At 42.2% G+C, this 18,573-nt stretch overlaps 1 protein-coding gene across 1 annotated transcript in view; it reads right to left on the bottom strand.

Moving 5' to 3' along the window:
- Positions 1-1,435: 1,435 nt before the first annotated feature.
- The window catches only part of LOC114649838 (calcium-binding protein 39-like), a 70,111-nt gene continuing 52,973 nt past the window's right edge, over positions 1,436-18,573 (bottom strand). The window contains exons 7-9 of the mRNA XM_028799192.2: positions 16,572-16,637; positions 15,793-15,936; positions 1,436-3,052 (exon numbers count right to left, since the gene is read on the bottom strand). Coding sequence (XP_028655025.1) covers positions 2,873-3,052; positions 15,793-15,936; positions 16,572-16,637 — 390 coding nt within the window. The 3' untranslated portion in view covers positions 1,436-2,872. The remainder of the gene's footprint in view (positions 3,053-15,792; positions 15,937-16,571; positions 16,638-18,573) is intronic.

The raw sequence follows: 18,573 nt of genomic DNA, 5'->3' as shown, positions 1-18,573 counted from the left end.
GTCCTGCATTACATGTAAAACATTTTTAAACCTGTTCCACTGCTCCTTGACTGTCTCCACACTTAAAAGCTTATCCCAGTGTATCCTACTTAGGGCTAATTTTGAGCAGATGTGACAAAGTCTACCAAAGTTCAACTTAACAATTTTAGTCTTTGCATCTTCACTTTTACAAAATCCTGAGAATTGTATTACATTATGGTCACGTGACCCTAGTGGTCCAATCACCTCTACACCCTCAATTCTATCCTGATTACTACAAAATACTAAATCCAGACAGGCTTCACCCCGTGTTGGTGCTTTAACATGCTGTGTTAGAAAACAGCCAGTGATTACTTCTAACAACTCCTGCTCTTGTACTCCGCCATCTGTAAGGTCATCCCAGTTAATATTTGGATAATTAAAGTCCCCCATGACTATAATATCTCCCTGTAAACTTGCCTTTTTGATATCACTAAAGAGATGTGTGTTGAAATTACTGTCTGAATTGGGTGGTCTATAACACACTCCTAAAATAAGACCTCTTTCCCTAATATTTGAATATTCTCTCTAAGACTAGGGGGCTCAACTTATATCTGCAAAAGGGGGCTACTTTGAGGAATCAAAAATTTGAATAGTTTTTTTTTTTTTTACACTTAATGATTCCTTGATTATTTTTTTATTTGTTTTATACCTTGATTTCATGAAAGATGAAGTCATTAAACTGCATGCATTTCCATAAAAACTGAGACGTTCTAAAACTTTTGACTGGTAGTGTGTATGAACTAAAAATCAAACAGAGTCGCTTTAATTTGCAGTGTGGATGTAGCCACGGTGGCCTGTTATGCTTTAACACTCCCCCTGTGTGCCCCAAGGCGCATTCGTATTTCTCCAAAATGGAAAGTAGCCAGCACATCCATGAGGTCAAAAGGTCAAGCGGTAAATCGAACATTCAGAGATCTGAATCACGTCATTCCACCAGGCATCAACTGACAAACCAAAAGGTAATGAAATTCATGAATGGGAACTGCAAAACCGAACTGTAGACCCCTCTGGTCCAGACTTCCACTAAAACCTTAACTTTTGGAGCAACCATTGATCTCGTGAGACCGTGGCGAATGATGAGGTGTTGGCGGCACAGCACTTGGTGTGGCTGTAGTGCCCAATTCTCTAAGTGGAAGTTGCTCTAACAATGGCTACACAAAGAGGCTGCTGCTTCCCAAGTTTGTCCTCTGGGTCACTAGCGAGATGGACTACACGCCATTTACACTCCTTCCATTCTCAAGACGGTGTTGATGACAGAAACAGAGGTTTGCTACACTTTGGGAATAAAATGCACTGTACTCCTCTTCAAGACTCGGACAGCAAACAAACATCTCAACCGTACGCCGGCCCCCCTGGAGTATACGAGGTGGATAGACAATGAGACCATAAGGAGAAATGATGACCAGCAAAGCGACAAGGTTGACATTCGGTTTTATTCAGCACTATTTGTGATGTGATGATACAAAGTTTTATGTGACATTATGCAGCCTTCAAACCAAGTTCCACAGCGGAAAAATCAGAAACACATTAGCACAGATACTCGTTTGCTTGTGTTTGTTCTTTTTGCTTGCCTTTTTAAATTTTATTTTACGTGATCTACTCCTCGTCCGGTTAAGACTCCTTTTTGGATTGCAACGCAGTTTGGCTCAGGTCAACGCTTTGTGGATTTTGCCTCTTCTGTGCTGCGCTATTTTATCATGGAGGAAGTGCAAATTTAAAGTCTCATACTCACTAATGCTTTCCCCATCACCCCACCTGATTATTTCAGACCACCTCAATAAATGTACAGGCCCGGAATGTGAAGTTTTATTTTATGTTAAACGCACAACCTTCTAGAATGGACTCTTGCTGGCGATGGCACTCTCATTTTGTAGCCTTGCCATCGGGAGGTGACTGGCATCCACCAGCTCCCCTAAAAGGGTTCTGCCTGTGCAGCGAAGGCACCATGAGGGTTCCTGTGACGGAGGCAGCAAACAGTGCTTCATGAAGAGAGAACTTGTTAGCTGCCTGAATTCAAGAACCAAAAAAAGAGAACAAAAGTAGAAGGAAAAAAAAACTACAACAACAATCACCATATTACAGATCAAATATATACTTAAATAGCAATCACAAAATAAAAATCTCAAAATTTGTTTTCCTCTACAGAGCGTAAGCTGCGGTTCGCTCGCTCGCTCGTTCGTTCATTCACTCCACTCTCCAACAAACATCATATCTGCGTTCAGACAAGTAAAGGCAAAAAGCATATACAAAAATATTCATACAGATTCAGCGTAAATAAAAGCAAAAAGTTACTCGATCACCTGATCTGCAACAGAACTCGATGTGGCCCCCAAAATGACGTCCTGTAGCACAGTCACCAGCCAGGAACCTTAAAAGTGTGTCTTGTGAAAGAGGATCTAACACAAAGGAGGAGGAACTCAGATCGGCGTGTCCCATGACAGTTGACTGTCCGTGTGCCCGCTCTCCGTTTGTGCGCCGACGACGAATTCTGCACATTCAAGCTGGCTTTCCCCAGGAAGTTCTCCTGCTTAACGAAGTGTTTGCTGGCTCTTTTTGTATTCCCTCATCACGATGGAAATGGAGTTTCGCACGATGCACACAACTCAAGTCCTCGGTGACTGGTTAAGCTTTCATTAGTTGCTTGTTTAGACGCAAGTCGGACATATTCCCTTGTGGTTAGTAAGTGTGACCTTTGGTGTTGACGGGGAAAATTACAGAAATAAAAGCTTTTTTTATTTGAACGTTGCTTTAAACAAGGAGGATGGACAGAGAAATACTAGAGTGAAGTAAAAGAAGGCTTAAAGAAGAAAAGCAATTTAATCATAAAAATGGAATCTCGAAAACGTCAACTCTAGGAAGCTGGCTTTTTCAGGTCCCGGATCTGTTTGATCAGGTAGGTCTTCTCGTCGTTGAACTGCTCGTCGTCTGTCCGGTCCTTCTGGAAGTTGCTGAGGAACTCGATGAGTTTGCTCTGATTCTTTAAGAGGATGTCGACGATTGGCTGAGTTTTGTTTGGGTTGGCCACAAACACCTTGGCAAAAACAAAACAAAAAGAAGAAATACAAATGGGAGAGGAATACGACAAAAGGGCAAGTTATTGGTCCTGTGAAGACATCAAAGTTACGTGCACACGAGGGCTATGAGGAGTCAAATATAACTGGAACATACTGTATTACAAAATCTCATTCCAAAAAATATTTGTTTCACATTGCTCTAATTTCAGCATTGTATTACTCTGGACATCCTATGCTACACATTATTGGGGGATTTTTTACATGTTTGTTTTTGTACACACATCATTATTATGAACAATAATAATAATTCTTTATATTTATATAGCGCTTTTCTTACTACTCAAAGCGCTCTCCACACAGGAAGGACCTGGGAAGCAAACCCATAGTCTCCTTACTGCAAAACAGCAGCAGCTCTACCACTGCGCCACCTGTGAGAATGCTGCACATCCTCCCTTTAAACACACCGACACTGAAGGCTTTCAGCTAACGAAATATTCAGCAGAAGTGTGTCAAGAAACGTTACGAGGGTCCTTTATACCAACAGCAATACGCCTGCATAACGCCTCACTGGGACTGGGACAGCCTAGGAAGAGGTTTTCTTTCTTTTTAATTTTGTTGCTTAAAAGTCATTCTAGTGTTCAGACCATAGTGAAACCATGACCAAAGAAACTGGAAATCATCTCAACTGATGACAGACATCCATTACATGTAGAACTAAACTTCAGTAAATCAGGAAGGATAGTCGCTTTGAAAACCCACACAAATCGCTCCAGAAACTCCTTTCTTCCTAGTGCCATATGACTTTTCAATAAGAAATATCGGAGATAATGTTTAAGGTTTTGATATATATCCTGTTACCTTTTTTTTTTTTTTTTGGTATAGATATGTTTTATCTAACTGCCTTACCTTTCTTATTTCTATTTGTCTGTTTTATTTCATTCTGTCTGTTACTTGTTATTAGATGCAACTGAGAAGGCAAATTTCATGTTTTCCTGTGTAAACATGACTAAATAAAGAAACCTAACCTAACCTAACCTAATAGGGTGTGTGTGTGTATTTATTTCTGTATGTATGTATTTATCTACTTACTTACTTATTTACGTATTTATTTATTTAAACAGCTTCTGTACAAATCCAAATTTCCCCCTTACGGTCAAAATAAAGTTTTATCTGTGTTGGAGCCTGGAGACCCAAACTGCACACAGGACCCCAGATGAGGCCTCACCAGTGTGTTATAAACCGTGAGCAGAACCTCCTGTGACTTGTACTCCACACATCAAGGCGCTATATAACCTGACATTCTGTTAGCCTTCTTAATGGCTTCTGCACACTGTCTGGAAGTTGACAGCTTAGAGTAAATGATGACTCCTAAATCCTTCTCATAAAGGTGGGCTTTCGATTTTCAGACCTCCCATTGTGTGTTCAAACACCACATTTTTATTGACATTCAGTTTCATCTGCCACAACTCTGCCCAAGCCTGTCTGCTGTCCAAGTCCCTCTGTAATGACTCAATGATTTCTAGATTATCTGCCAATCCTCCTAGCTTGGTATCATCTGCAAACTTAACCAGCTCGTTACTAATATTCCTATACAAATCATTAATATATTAATAATAGCAGCAGCCTCAGCGCTGAACGCCACTCTTAATGTTAGCCAGTTCTGATGAGGTTCCTTGCACAACCACCCATCTGAGTCAATTTTTCACCCATCTACAAACAACACCCTGAACTCCCACTTCTTTAGTTTGCCAGAGTTTGTGGATTCAACATAAAAAGTCTAATAAGAACGTAAGAAATTTGAAATATCATTTGGATCCCTACTCACAAATTCTTTTTTTCACCACACCTTTCATCTTACATTTTTGCCTCAGTTTCTGTGCCTATCTCAGTTTTCGATTCCCTAACTGTGATTTTGGTTTTGCGCACTGATCACCTGCTAGTGAACCTTGGCTACATTACACTTTTCCTTTGGTTGTGATTCCATTTCCTTTCAAAACTGCAGCCACCCTGTGCAGTCAGTAGAGAAATCCCCTGAGGTTTATTATCTCCAGTCCCCTTGCCTGCTGGAGTTTTTATTTTCCTGTCCTCCCTGGCCGTCTGTCAATAGCATTTGTTTACTAAGCTGGACATTTACAGTCTTATGCCTACCATCTTAAATAACCTTACTGTATGGGAAGAATTGCTTTTTAGTTTTTGCCTTAATTTTTTGTAACCACGTGTGATGTTTTATTATTATTGTAAATCGTTTTTAGCTACTTTCATGCTTGAGCTTACATACACACACAGCTGGATGATAGTGCTGCTAACTGGCTCGTCATCATTCGATAATTCGGCACTTGTCACAATATCCTCTGAAGGGTTGATCAGGCCCGACCTGAGCCAGGTGAAAGAAACTGTGACACTGTCTCTGCTTCTTGGCCCTCAGCATTTCTGGTCTTTGACTGCTGTTGCCGCCTGATGCCTAGAATCGTCAATGCTCTCCCGAGGGACAGTCTTCAGAGAAACGTTTTGCCCGACCTCCATCAGCAGGCACTTTGCGCTCTACCCCTTCTCTGTGCAGTCATTTAGCAGCAGCTGGTATTTGCAAAGCCTCCTCCATGTGCTCTTCCCATGGTATTGTCAGCTCCAGCATGATGATGGTCTGGAATATATTAACAAGTCTGGCCTCAAAGTCGTGCTGTGAACATTCCTTGGGATGGTGAGGTGGCACCTGATGTCAGCTGCCATCTCCCAGTCTTTGGCAGTTCCCAGCACACCACTCTCCATTGACCAAGGGGCCTTCTCTTCATTCCTGACAAAGGTAATAAACTGCGGTCTCTTATCAGTCTTCCTGCACAAGTGCCATCAATGTTGTTATTAGACTGTCATGCCTCCAGCCGTATCACCCCCGTGTTAGTGCTGTACTGCAAGAAGACTATGCACTACAAATATGCTAGCTTTCCACATTGCTTACAGCCTGGGTCTTCTCAGCTCCGGATAACCATAGCTGGGGGCTTGGCAAAGGAGAAACCTTATTCTGCTGGCCTCTGTTGACCTCATGTCACTTCATATGATTTTGCATCTCTTAGGTTATTCCTCCCATGCCCATTTCCCCTGCTTTCTCATCTCAACTGCTTCCCCAGCCTTCCCCCTTTAAACATGTGTTGGATCTCAGACTGCACCACCTCCATCCTCTCTCCAGGCTTCTCTTTTCCCCAAAGTATCATTGGGATGTGCCCAACACCTAACTGTCCCATTGCTATGGCCCCAGCAATGTCACTATGGAGCAATCTGAATTCTGCCTCACAGACAGCTATTGTGGTTGACCATTTCTGCCTCGTGCAGACCTCTGTTTCTGCTGTCCTAACCTTGTTGTCTCTGTAAGTCACATAACATCAGCACTTGTCTCACCTTGGTCACCTGGAACGTCTCAACTAGACCCCTGAGCGGGAGTTGGAACTTGGTCTTTGAGCTGTAGATATTAATACTGCTGAAGCTCTTTGGCACACTAAACCACCTTCCCAGATGGCTTCTGATTTTTTTATTCCTCGTCAGCTCTACTGCTTTTGGCAGTGAAGCCTTAGCAAGACCTCATGCGGCTCATGTCCACTCTTTGCATCCAGTCTTCTGCCTGTTCCTCTGCCACCTGAATTCTTGCAGTATCCTTGAGGCTGTCACTAAACTACTTCCCCAGGCTCTTCACTGGTTTATCTGAAAGTGCTGGTATCTCCTCTCCTTCGATTCTGAACCCAATGGTGTTGTTCACCCTTCGCTCTATTCAGCACCAGACTTCTGGACTTACTCAGCTTGAATGTCATGTCGGCCCATGCAACCAGCATTTCTAGGCTCTCCAGTGTCTACTTGCCCTCCAGCAGTGACCTCATTACTATGGTCATGTCATCCATGAATGCTCGAGTGGGTAGTTGTTGCACACTGGACCTCATCTTCGGTCATAAGCATTGGTAAGGTCCAGCCACAACACTGAGGTTTTTCCTTGTGTTCTCTTGCTTCCCTAATGATATACCTCCATGATAAGGCATATCAATGTACTGATTGAGAGGATGACCAAGTACATGCTGATCAAACTGTGGGGCGTGCCCCCCGAAGTAACAGAAAAGGGGGCGCGAATGTTGCCATATGTGGTGTAATTTCGCTATTCGTAGGGAAATTTTAAACTTGTAGCGGTGTATCGGCAGCAAAAAATATAGGAATAAGTTTTATTAGGGTTTCAAAAAAATGTTAGGGGGGCACAATTAAAACTGTTATGAAAGCTCGGGTCACAAATACTTAAAGGTTGAGAAACGCTGGTCATGGCAATGATTTTGCCTTTGACATTCAACAGTGAGATGGTCCAAAAGTGTGTGAGGCCCTTGGATTTTTCTTCCTTGGTGATGAAACATCCTGCCATTTTCCACCTCTCTGACATTCTACCTTTTCTCCAAATGACCATCATTAGTCTCCAAGGTTGTTAACCTTGGGTAAGTAAAGGATGCCATGTGATCCAGGAGCAGACTCCTCTCTGGTCTTGTTAATGACCTTTTTTTACTTCTGGCAGCCTTGGTCCTGCCATGGCAAACTCTACCCGGGGATCCACAATACAGGCAAGATCCACCTCCATGTTTCACAGTATGGACTGTGTACTTTTCGTCATGGACCTTTATAGCGTCCTCTCCAAACATAGTGTTTATGGTTGTGGCCATATAGTTCAATTTTGGTCTCATTACTCCAAAGGAGTTTGTGCCAGAAGTTTGGAGGATGGTATAGATGTTGTTTGGCATATGGTAAGCGTGCTGTTTTGTGACACTGGCACAGTAAAGGCTTTTTTTTTAGCAACATGACTGTGCAGCCTATTTTTGTTCAAGTACCTCCTTTATTGTACATCTCTAAACTGCAATGCCTCTTCTTTGCAGACAAGCCTTTATTTTAGCTGAAGTGGCTTATGGGGGTTTTCTTGGCATACTGACAAATGATCCTGGCAGATTTGGGGCTGAAATCTTCCTTAGTCTACCTGACAGTGGCTTGGTAACCATAAAACACCTAACTTTCCACTTTTTTTTTTTTTTTTTAATCAGAGTTTGAACACTACTGACAGGCATTTTCAGATCTCTGGATATCTCTGATATCCTTTTCTTGATTTATACAATTCAACAACCTTTTCTCACAGGTCCTTTGACAGTTCTTTTGCTTCCTCCATGACTTGGCAACCAGCAAAGTCAGTGCAGCTCTGCATGAATTTAAATTGACTATTTATACACAGCCATTGATTATAATCAAAGAAGTACAGGTGTGGACACTCTTCCTTAATTGCCCTTAATTTGAACCTACGTGTGTCAACTTGTGTGTATATTATCAGGCCCAACATGCAAGGGTATGCAAACTTTTGATTAGGCCCATCGTGGCGATTTCAGTTATTATTGTGACTTAAAAGGGCATACACAATTATATGATGATAAATTGCTTCATCTGTGCACACTACCTAATTAATTACATATACAGTCAACTCCACTTACAGTGGTGTGAAAAACTATTTGCCCCCTTCCTGATTTCTTATTCTTTTGCATGTTTGTCACACAAAATGTTTCTGATCATCAAACACATTTAACCATTAGTCAAATATAACACAAGTAAACACAAAATGCAGTTTGTAAATGGTGGTTTTTATTATTTAGGGAGAAAAAAAAATCCAAACCTACATGGCCCTGTGTGAAAAAGTAATTGCCCCCTGAACCTAATAACTGGTTGGGCCACCCTTAGCAGCAATAACTGCAATCAAGCATTTGCGATAACTTGCAATGAGTCTTTCACAGTGCTCTGGAGGAATTTTGGCCCACTCATCTTTGCAAAATTGTTGTAATTCAGCTTTATTTGAGGATTTTCTAGCATGAACCGCCTTTTTAAGGTCATGCCATAGCATCTCAATTGGATTCAGGTCAGGACTTTGACTAGGCCACTCCAAAGTCTTCATTTTGTATTTCTTCAGCCATTCAGAGGTGGATTTGCTGGTGTGCTTTGGGTCATTGTCCTGTTGCAGCACCCAAGATCGCTTCAGCTTGAGTTGACGAACAGATGGCCGGACATTCTCCTTCAGGATTTTTTGGTAGACAGTAGAATTCATGGTTCCATCTATCACAGCAAGCCTTCCAGGTCCTGAAGCAGCAAAACAACCCCAGACCATCACACTACCACCACCATATTTTACTGTTGGTATGATGTTCTTTTTCTGAAAAGCTGTGTTCCTTTTACGCCAGATGTAACGGGACATTTGCCTTCCAAAAAGTTCAACTTTTGACTCATCAGTCCACAAGGTATTTTCCCAAAAGTCTTGGCAATCATTGAGATGTTTCTTAGCAAAATTGAGATGAGCCCTAATGTTCTTTTTGCTTAACAGTGGTTTGCACCTTGGAAATCTGCCATGCAGGCCGTTTTTGCCCAGTCTCTTTCTTATGGTGGAGTCGTGAACACTGACCTTAATTGAGGCAAGTGAGGCCTGCAGTTCTTTAGACGTTGTCCTGGGGTCTTTTGTGACCTCTCGGATGAGTCGTCTCTGTGCTCTTGGGGTAATTTTGGTCGGCCGGCCACTCCTGGGAAGGTTCACCACTGTTCCATGTTTTTGCCATTTGTGGATAATGGCTCTCACTGTGGTTCGCTGGAGTCCCAAAGCTTTAGAAATGGCTTTATAACCTTTACCAGACTGATAGATCTCAATTACTTCTGTTCTCATTTGTTCCTGAATTTCTTTGGATCTTGGCATGATGTCTAGCTTTTGAGGTGCTTTTGGTCTACTTCTCTGTGTCAGGCAGCTCCTATTTAAGTGATTTCTTGATTGAAACAGGTGTGGCAGTAATCAGGCCTGGGGGTGGCTACGGAAATTGAACTCAGGTGTGATACACCACAGTTAGGTTATTTTTTAACAAGGGGGCAATTACTTTTTCACACAGGGCCATGTAGGTTTGGATTTTTTTTTGTCCCTAAATAATAAACACCATCATTTAAAAACTGCATTTTGTGTTTACTTGTGTTATATTTGACTAATGGTTAAATGTGTTTGATGATCAGAAACATTTTGTGTGACAAACATGCAAAAGAATAAGAAATCAGGAAGGGGGCAAATAGTTTTTTCACACCACTGTACCTGTAATTCGATTAGCTGTAATCTCCGCCTAGCTGCAATGCAGATTTTGGGCCCGTTTTTTTTCGCTATATACTCCGTTGCTAACTGCATTCGGTTAGCTGCAATTTGCTTATCTGCAATTTCCGAATTGCTGCAATGCCTTTAATATTCCCGTTTCATGATTTTCAGGTCAGTTTTCTGCATACTGTACAGTCTACTCCATTTAAGTGCACGACCTCCGGACGAGATCGCCACGTGCACTTAAGTGGAGTCGACTGCACTTGACTTCATGCAAACAGGGACCGTGCAAGTCACGTGCAGCTAAGTGGAGTATGCGCTCAACCAACGTACACGCAAGTGGAGTCGACTGTAGTTGATACACTGTATAGAGAGAGATGACACCGTATAAAGTCGACAGTGCCAGGCATATGCATGGGCGGTGTCTTATTTCAGTAACTCAGAATGACGACAGATCTGAAAAGAACATCAACTGATCGACATAATTTAGTTTTTTGAAAAGTTGCTGGAATATTGTTACATTAGGTCTACATTGGCAGTGTGTAAGACTTCAAAAACGTTAAAAGCCCTGTCATTAACGGATAGAGTAGAAGTGTTAAAACGAATTGATAGTAAGGAAAGTCAAGTGCCTTTGGTGTTCATCCAAGTTAAATCTGTCGCATTGTTAAGCAACGGCAGCAGGTGATTGATGACTGGGAGAAAAACACTAATCCTGAACGAAAAAGAGAACAGGCAGGAAAATCTGAGGATGTTGAAGTCTCTTTGTTGTGTTGGTTTAGCCAAGCTAGAAGCAGACAGCTGCCAGTTAGCAGACCGCTGTTGATTGAAAAAGCCAATCAGCTTGCTGTTAGCTTTGGCATAGAGGGATTTAATGTTACAAATGGATGGCTGGAGCGCTGGAAGCAACGAGAAAACATCCAGTTTAAACAGCAACACAGGGAAAAGCAGGACGTTGATGAATTTGGTGCCGAGAGTTGGATAGTTGAAGTTCTTCCTGACATCATCAAAGAGTATGATGAACATGATATCTTCAATGCTGACGAAACTGGGCTTTATTGGCGTGCCATACCCAAGGGAACATTAACGTTTAAACACCATGAAGCTGCTGGGAGTAAAGTGCCAAAAGAAAGACTGATGCTGCTACTGGCCTGTAACATGGATGGATCAGAAAAGTTGCTGCTGCTGGTAATAGGGAAATGCTGAGAGCCAAGGTGCTTCAAAAACGTCAAGAAGATTCCAGTGGCATACGAAGCAAATCGCACCGCCTGGATGACCAGTGAAGTTTGGCTGCAGTGGCTGAAGAAGCTGGACAATTCAATGAGGTCCAAAAGACAAGAAATTGTTCTGCTGTGTGACAACTGTGCAGCACACAGTGATGATATCAGACTGACAAACATCAAGCTCGTTTTTATGCCGCCCAACTCAACAAGCTTAATTCAGCCCATGGACCAAGGCATAATAGCAAATTTCAAGCGAAATTACCGATCCCTCATGCTTCGCCTTCTGATGGCTATCATGGACCAAGGTGACAACGAAGCAATGACAGCAATTGAGCTGGCCCGTAAGCTGACGCTACTTGACAGTTTGCACATGCAGAAGGATGCATGGAGTCGTGTCAGTACGTCAACAATCGTTAACTGCTATAGATGGGCAAGCTTCGTGAAAGCTGTGGAGGGAGATAGCACTATCCCAGTTCCGAGTGCCTCTACAGCAGTTGTGGACGATAGCAGCAGTGTGGGGCTACAGCTGCCTGATGGAATGTCAAGTAATGACTTTGAACGTTTCATTGAAATCAACAGTAATGCTCCAACAAGTTTAGATAAAACAGACGAAGAGATATGCGAAAGCCTGAAAGCGTCTACTCCAGCCGCTAATCAACTAGAAGAGGAGGAGAGACTGGACATGGCCGACATCGATGACGTTCAGACTGCACCTGCCATGGCACTGATGTTCGCTAATGCAGTTAAGAGCTTGGATTTTATATGAGTCTACCTGGAGTCAACTGGCTGTGATTCATACGAAACGTTTTATGCACTGTCCAGCCAAATTTATGACCGTCGTCTGAACTAGGTACAGACAACAATAACAGATTATTTTCGTCGTGTGTGAACTAACACTGAGTAAACAACGACATTGCTTAATTGAAAATTAGCAGCTGTAGACCATCAAGGCTGTATGTACAGTATATTACATTTACTGTAATCTAATTTGACTACATTAGAGGATGAAACTATATTTTAGGCTGGTTAGTAACAGTACGTTGTGTTTATTCCTTAGCTCTAGGCACTGCAGTTAGGCGCGTCCTTCATAAATAGGCGACCACAGTGACACAATACATGCATAAAGTGCGTACCTAGCATGAAACACATTATAAGCTAACTGCTTATTTGCAATATCCGCTTACCTGCAATTGGGCCTTCAGCCCCCAAACATTGGCGCTAAACGGAATGCACTGTATATATATATATACATATATATATATATATATATATATATATATATATATATATATATATATATACATATATATATACACATATATATATATATATATACACAGTGGGTACGGAAAGTATTCAGACCCCCTTCAATTTTTCACTCTTTGTCATATTGCAGCCATTTGCTAAAATCATTTAAATTAATTTTTTCCCTCATTAATGTACACACAGCACCCCATATTGACAGACAAAAAAAAAGACACCTGAAGGACTCTGAGATGGTGAGAAATAAGATTCTCTGGTCTGATGAGACCAAGGTAGAACTTTTTGGCCTTAATTCTAAGCGGTATGTGTGCAGACAACCAGGCACTGCTCGTCACTTGTCCAATACAGTCCCCACAGTGAAGCATGGCAGTGGCAGCATCATGCTGTGGGGGTGTTTTTCAGCTGCAGGGACAGGACGACTGGTTGCAATCGAGGGAGAGATGAATGCGGCCAAGTACAGGGATATCCTGGACAAAAACCTTCTCCAGAGTGCTAAGGACCTCAGACTGGGCCGAAGGTTTACCTTCCAACAAGACAATGACCCTAAGCACACAGCTAAAATAACGAAGGAGTGGCTTCACAACAACTCTGTGACTGTTCTTGAATGGCCCAGCCAGAGCCCTGACTTAAACCCAACTGAGCATCTCTGGAGAGACCTAAAAATGGCTGTCCACCAACGTTTACCATCCAACCTGACAGAACTGGAGAGGATCTGCAAGGAGGAATGGCAGAGGATCCCCAAATCCAGGTGTGAGAAACTTGTTGCATCTTTCCCAAGAAGACTCATGGCTGTATTAGCTCAAAAGGGTGCTTCTACTAAATACTGGGCAAAGGGTCTGAATACTTAGGACCAGGTGATATTTCAGTTTTTCTTTTTTAATAAATCTGCAACAATTTCAAAAATTCTTTTTTTTGTCTGTCAATATGGGGTGCTGTGTGTACATTAATGAGGGAAGAAATTAATTTAAATGATTTTAGCAAATGGCTGCAATATAACAAAGAGTGAAAAATTGAAGGGGGTCTGAATACTTTCTGTACCCACTGTATATATATATATATATATATATACACACACACACACAGTGAGTCCTTGAGTTACAATGTCTGGACATATGACGTTTCGAGTTTACAACGCTCACTCCCATAAAAACTTAAAAAAACTGAGACGAGAGAAGTAATAAAGGTAAAGATTTTTTTTTTTTTTTTTACACTCATTTTTTCTGTACCTACAGTACAGTGTACAGTATAGTATATTTATGTCCTTTTCCTTTTTCTGTGGCTTAGTTGTGTTTTTATGTTCTAGATTATGATTTTGCAAATGTATTAGGATAGGTAAGTGACTTAGGCTAGGGTGTGTTTTGACTTACACCAAAATTCGGTTTACATCACTGTTGTAGGAACGGAACTGTGTCATAACCCAAGGACCCCCTGTGTGTATATATATATATATATATATATATATATATATATATATATACAGTGCATCCAGAAAGTATTCACAGCACATCACTTTTTCCACATTTTGTTCTGTTACAGCCTTATTCCAGAATGGATTAAATTCATTTTTTTCCTCAGAATTCTACACACAACACCCCATAATAACAATGTGAAAAAAGTTTACTTGAGGTTTTTGCAAATTTATTAAAAATAAAAAACTGAGAAATCCCATGTACATAAGTATTCACAGCCTTTGCTCAATACTTTGTCGATGCTCCTCTGGCAGCAATTACAGCCTCAAGTCTTTTTGAATATGATGCCACAAGCTTGGCACGCCTATCCTTGGCCAGTTTCGCCCATTCCTCTTTGCAGCACCTCTCACGCTCCATCAGGTTGGATGGGAAGCGTCGGTGCACAGCCATTTTAAGATCTCTCCAGAGATGTTCAATCGGATTCAAGTCTGGGCTCTGGCTGGGCCACTCAAGGACATTCACAGAGTTGTCCTGAAGCCACTCCTTTGAGATCTTGGCTGTGTGCTTAGGGTCGTTGTCCTGCTGAAAGATGAACCGTCGCCCCAGTCTGAGGTCAAGAGCGCTCTGGAGCTGGTTTTCATCCAGGATGTCTCTGTACATTGCTGCAGTCATCTTTCCCTTTATCCTGACTAGTCTCCCAGTCCATGCCACTGAAAAACATCCCCACAGCATGATGCTGCCACCACCATGCTTCATGTAGGGATGGTGCCTTGTTTCCTCCAAACGTGACGCCTGGCATTCACACCAAAGAGTTCAATCTTTGTCTCATCAGACCAGAGAATTTTGAGAGTCCTTCAGGTGCCTTTTGGCAAACTCCAGGCGGGCTGCCATGTGCCTTTTACTAAGGAGTGTCTTCCATCTGGCCACTCTACCATACAGGCCTAATTGGTGGATTGCGGCAGAGATGGTTGTCCTTCTGGAAGGTTCTCCTCTCTCCACAGAGGACCTCTGGAGCTCTGACAGAGTGACCATCGGGTTCTTGGTCACCTCCCTGACTAAGGCCCTTCTCCCCCGATCGCTCAGTTTAGATGGCCGGCCAGCTCTAGGTAGAGTCCTGGTGGTTTCAAACTTCTTCCACTTACAGATGATGGAGGCCACTGTGCTCATTGGGACCTTCAAAGCAGCAGAAATTTTTCTGTAACCTTCCCCAGATTTGTGCCTCGAGACAATCCTGTCTCGGAGGTCTACAGACAATTCCTTTGACTTCATGCTTGGTTTGTGCTCTGACATGAACTGTCAACTGTGGGACCTTATATAGACAGGTGTGTGCCTTTCCAAATCAGGTCCAGTCAACTGAATTTACCACAGGTGGACTCCAATGAAGCAGCAGAAACATCTCAAGGATGATCAGGGGAAACAGGATGCACCTGAGCTCAATTTCGAGCTTCATGGCAAAGGCTGTGAATACTTATATACATGTGGTGTCTCAATTTTTTTATTTTTAATAAATTTGCAAAAACCTCAAGTAAACTTTTTTCACGTTGTCATTATGGGGTGTTGTGTGTGGAATTCTGAGGTAAAAAATGAATTTAATCCATTTTGGAATAAGGCTGTAACATAACAAAATGTGGAAAAAGTGATGCGCTGTGAATACTTTCTGGATGCACTGTATGTATATAAATATATAACTAATCATCATGTCATATAACAACTAACAGCTGGATGTGCAGCTGGCTTTATCCCCACTGGATGCTTACCTTGAACACATGGAAAGCTTCAAACTGGATATTGGGACTTTTATCTCTAAGGAGGTTCATCATGAGCTTGAGATTTTCTGGCTTGCTGATGTATTTCGTCATAATAGTGAAATTATGTCTGTCCAGTAGCAGCTCCCCTAAAAGCTTTAGAAGAAAAAGAAAAAAGTGTGAAGTGCATGTGGCATCAAAGACATTCCTGGAGCAGAGTCAACAGAACCCTAAGCCAAGCAAGGAAGCAAGCAAACACCTTTTAGTTCCTGCCAGCAGGTGTCACTGTTATTCAGCTGCTCAGGACACAGTATCTGGAGACTTCTGACTGACTGGCTGAGAGAAGATGTTCAATGAAATTAAACTTATTGTTACAGCTAAGAACAGAAATGCACTTCTTACTCATATAGCAGAAGACAATGCCTCACAGTAATCCTCCACAAACAACTTCTGAGAGCCACCATGCCTAGTGCCATTACAGCACATTTCTCTCACATAGATGTGGAAAAATTCCGGCAGAATGTCAAGTTCAGATTTGGCACATGACTGAGGAAGACACCCATTACAGTTTAAGTTTTTTAATTTACTTTACACGAGGCTAAAATGACTGTCTAAAGGAGTGTTTCGAGGGAAATGCTTAAAGATGGTGGTCATTCTTCAATCATGTCTACTTCCAAACAGTGCTGACAGAACTATCACTTTTTTAATATTGTTGTAGTGCGTAAGCCTATGGCAAGCCTCCAGCTCTAGAGATTGGCCAAGAGGGGTCAAAAGATGCATGAGTGACAAACCTTTAATGACTGCCTCTTGGTCACGTAGTTTTCTGAATGAAGCAGCTTCTCATAGTCGCTGAATACCTGGACACAAAGGACATACATACACATCAGTTAGGATCTTGTATTATTCAGTTCCCAAAAGCCACATGACTGACAGCTGACCACAGCATTCTTGCTTTGTAAATGTGGGCCATCCGCTTGAGAGGAGAGTGTTGTGAATTCTAGGCTTCATACCTATTTGAGGCAGACTGCTCGCTGTTCTTTGCGGATGTGGTCTCTGTCATTGGTATGGACATGAGAAATCACTCGACTCTCTAAATTTCCCTTTGGGATTAATAAAGTTTGTGATCTAATCGAACATTAATGCACAACTAACATCTGCCTCCTTCCTCATAGAATCTGCAACCCACCAGTCACAGGGGGCTCAACACTTTGAACATGAGGTATGAGTTAAGTTGTTTCCCATTGAGCCTGTCAAAACACTACATAGAAGTTTCTCCACAGGGCCGACAGAGGGCAGCCCCCATGGTTTCCAGCAGTGCCATGGGTCATGAGCATGGGAGCTCAACCCTGCTGAGGCCCGTGGCCACCACCAGGGGGCATGCGGACATTTTCATGTCCCGGAAGTGTGGCTGGAAGAAGCTTGTTGAGCACCTATAAAGGGAGCCAGTCAGCACCACTCAAGGGCCAGAGTCGGGAGGAAGAGGACAAATCCTGAGAAGGAGTGGAGGCACAGGGCCTGGCAGCAGAGGAGGGACTGGACTTGTGTGTGTTGGTGATTTGTGCACTGTAAATAAACCGTGTGCTGGGTGCAAAACCTTTTTTCCTCCTGTCTGTGTCGGGGTTGGCTTCACACTCTACAGCCACTATAGATGCAGCCTTTGCTGCTGTGTCCGGGTTACCTACTACAGTGCTGCCATCTTGTGAATAGCTTTTGGAAAATAGTGCTATCAACAGACAGTTCGTACTTATGTTGTTGCAAATATTGAATAAAGCTGCTGATGCTTTGAAACAACAAGATTTATTGCAAGATAAATATTTTGATGATAATGACTGTGACTGAGATGGGGACAGTCAAATGGATGATGTAGAACCTGTAGACTCTGGCAATGATGCAGATAGCTGCCCCAAAGTTGTTTCTTCATCATGCAACTCTTTTTATTTGAAGGATCTCTCAAGATTGACGCCTCGTACAATAATAATGTGCTTGGGCTTGTTTTGATCAGGAGAATCTACTTTAAGTAATGATGTGTCACTTATAGATATTTTCTGTTGTGTTGTTACGGTCATATGAAAAAGTTTGGGAACCCCTCCTAATTCTTTGGATTTTTGTTTATCTTTGGCTGAGCTTTCAAAGTAGCAACTTCCTTTTAATATCTGACATGCCTTATGGACACAGTAGTATTTCAGCAGTGACATTAAGTTTATTGGATTAATAGAAAATATGCAATATGCATCATAACAAAATTAGACAGGTGCATAAATCTGGGCACCCCAACAGAGATATGACATCAATACTTAGTTCAGCCTCCTTTTGCTAATCTAACAGCCTCTAGACGCTGTCCTCCTATAGCCTCTGATGAGTGTCTGATTCTGGATGGAGGTATTGTTGACCATTCTTCCATACAAAATCTCTCAATTTCAGTTCAATTTGATGGACAGCCTGCTTCAAATCATCTCATAGATTTTCGATGATATTCAAGTCAGGGGACTGTGACGGCCTTTCCAGAACATTGTACTTCTCCCTCTGCATGAATGCCTTTGTAGATTTTGAACTGTGTTTTGGGTCATTGTCTTGTTGGAATATCCAACCCCTGCGTAACTTCAACTTTGTGACTGATGCTTGAACATTATCCTGAAGAATTTGTTGATATTGGGTTGAATTCATTGACCCTCGACTTTAACAAGGGCCCCAGTCCCTGAACTAGCCACACAGCCCCACAGCATGATGGAACCTCCACCAAATCTGACAGTAGGTAGCAGGTGTTTATCTTGGAATGCGGTGTTCTTCTTCCGC

The sequence above is a fragment of the Erpetoichthys calabaricus genome, chromosome 4 (assembly GCF_900747795.2).
Source record: "Erpetoichthys calabaricus chromosome 4, fErpCal1.3, whole genome shotgun sequence".
Classification (NCBI taxonomy): domain Eukaryota; kingdom Metazoa; phylum Chordata; class Cladistia; order Polypteriformes; family Polypteridae; genus Erpetoichthys; species Erpetoichthys calabaricus.
This window is presented reverse-complemented; position numbering and strand designations above follow the sequence as displayed.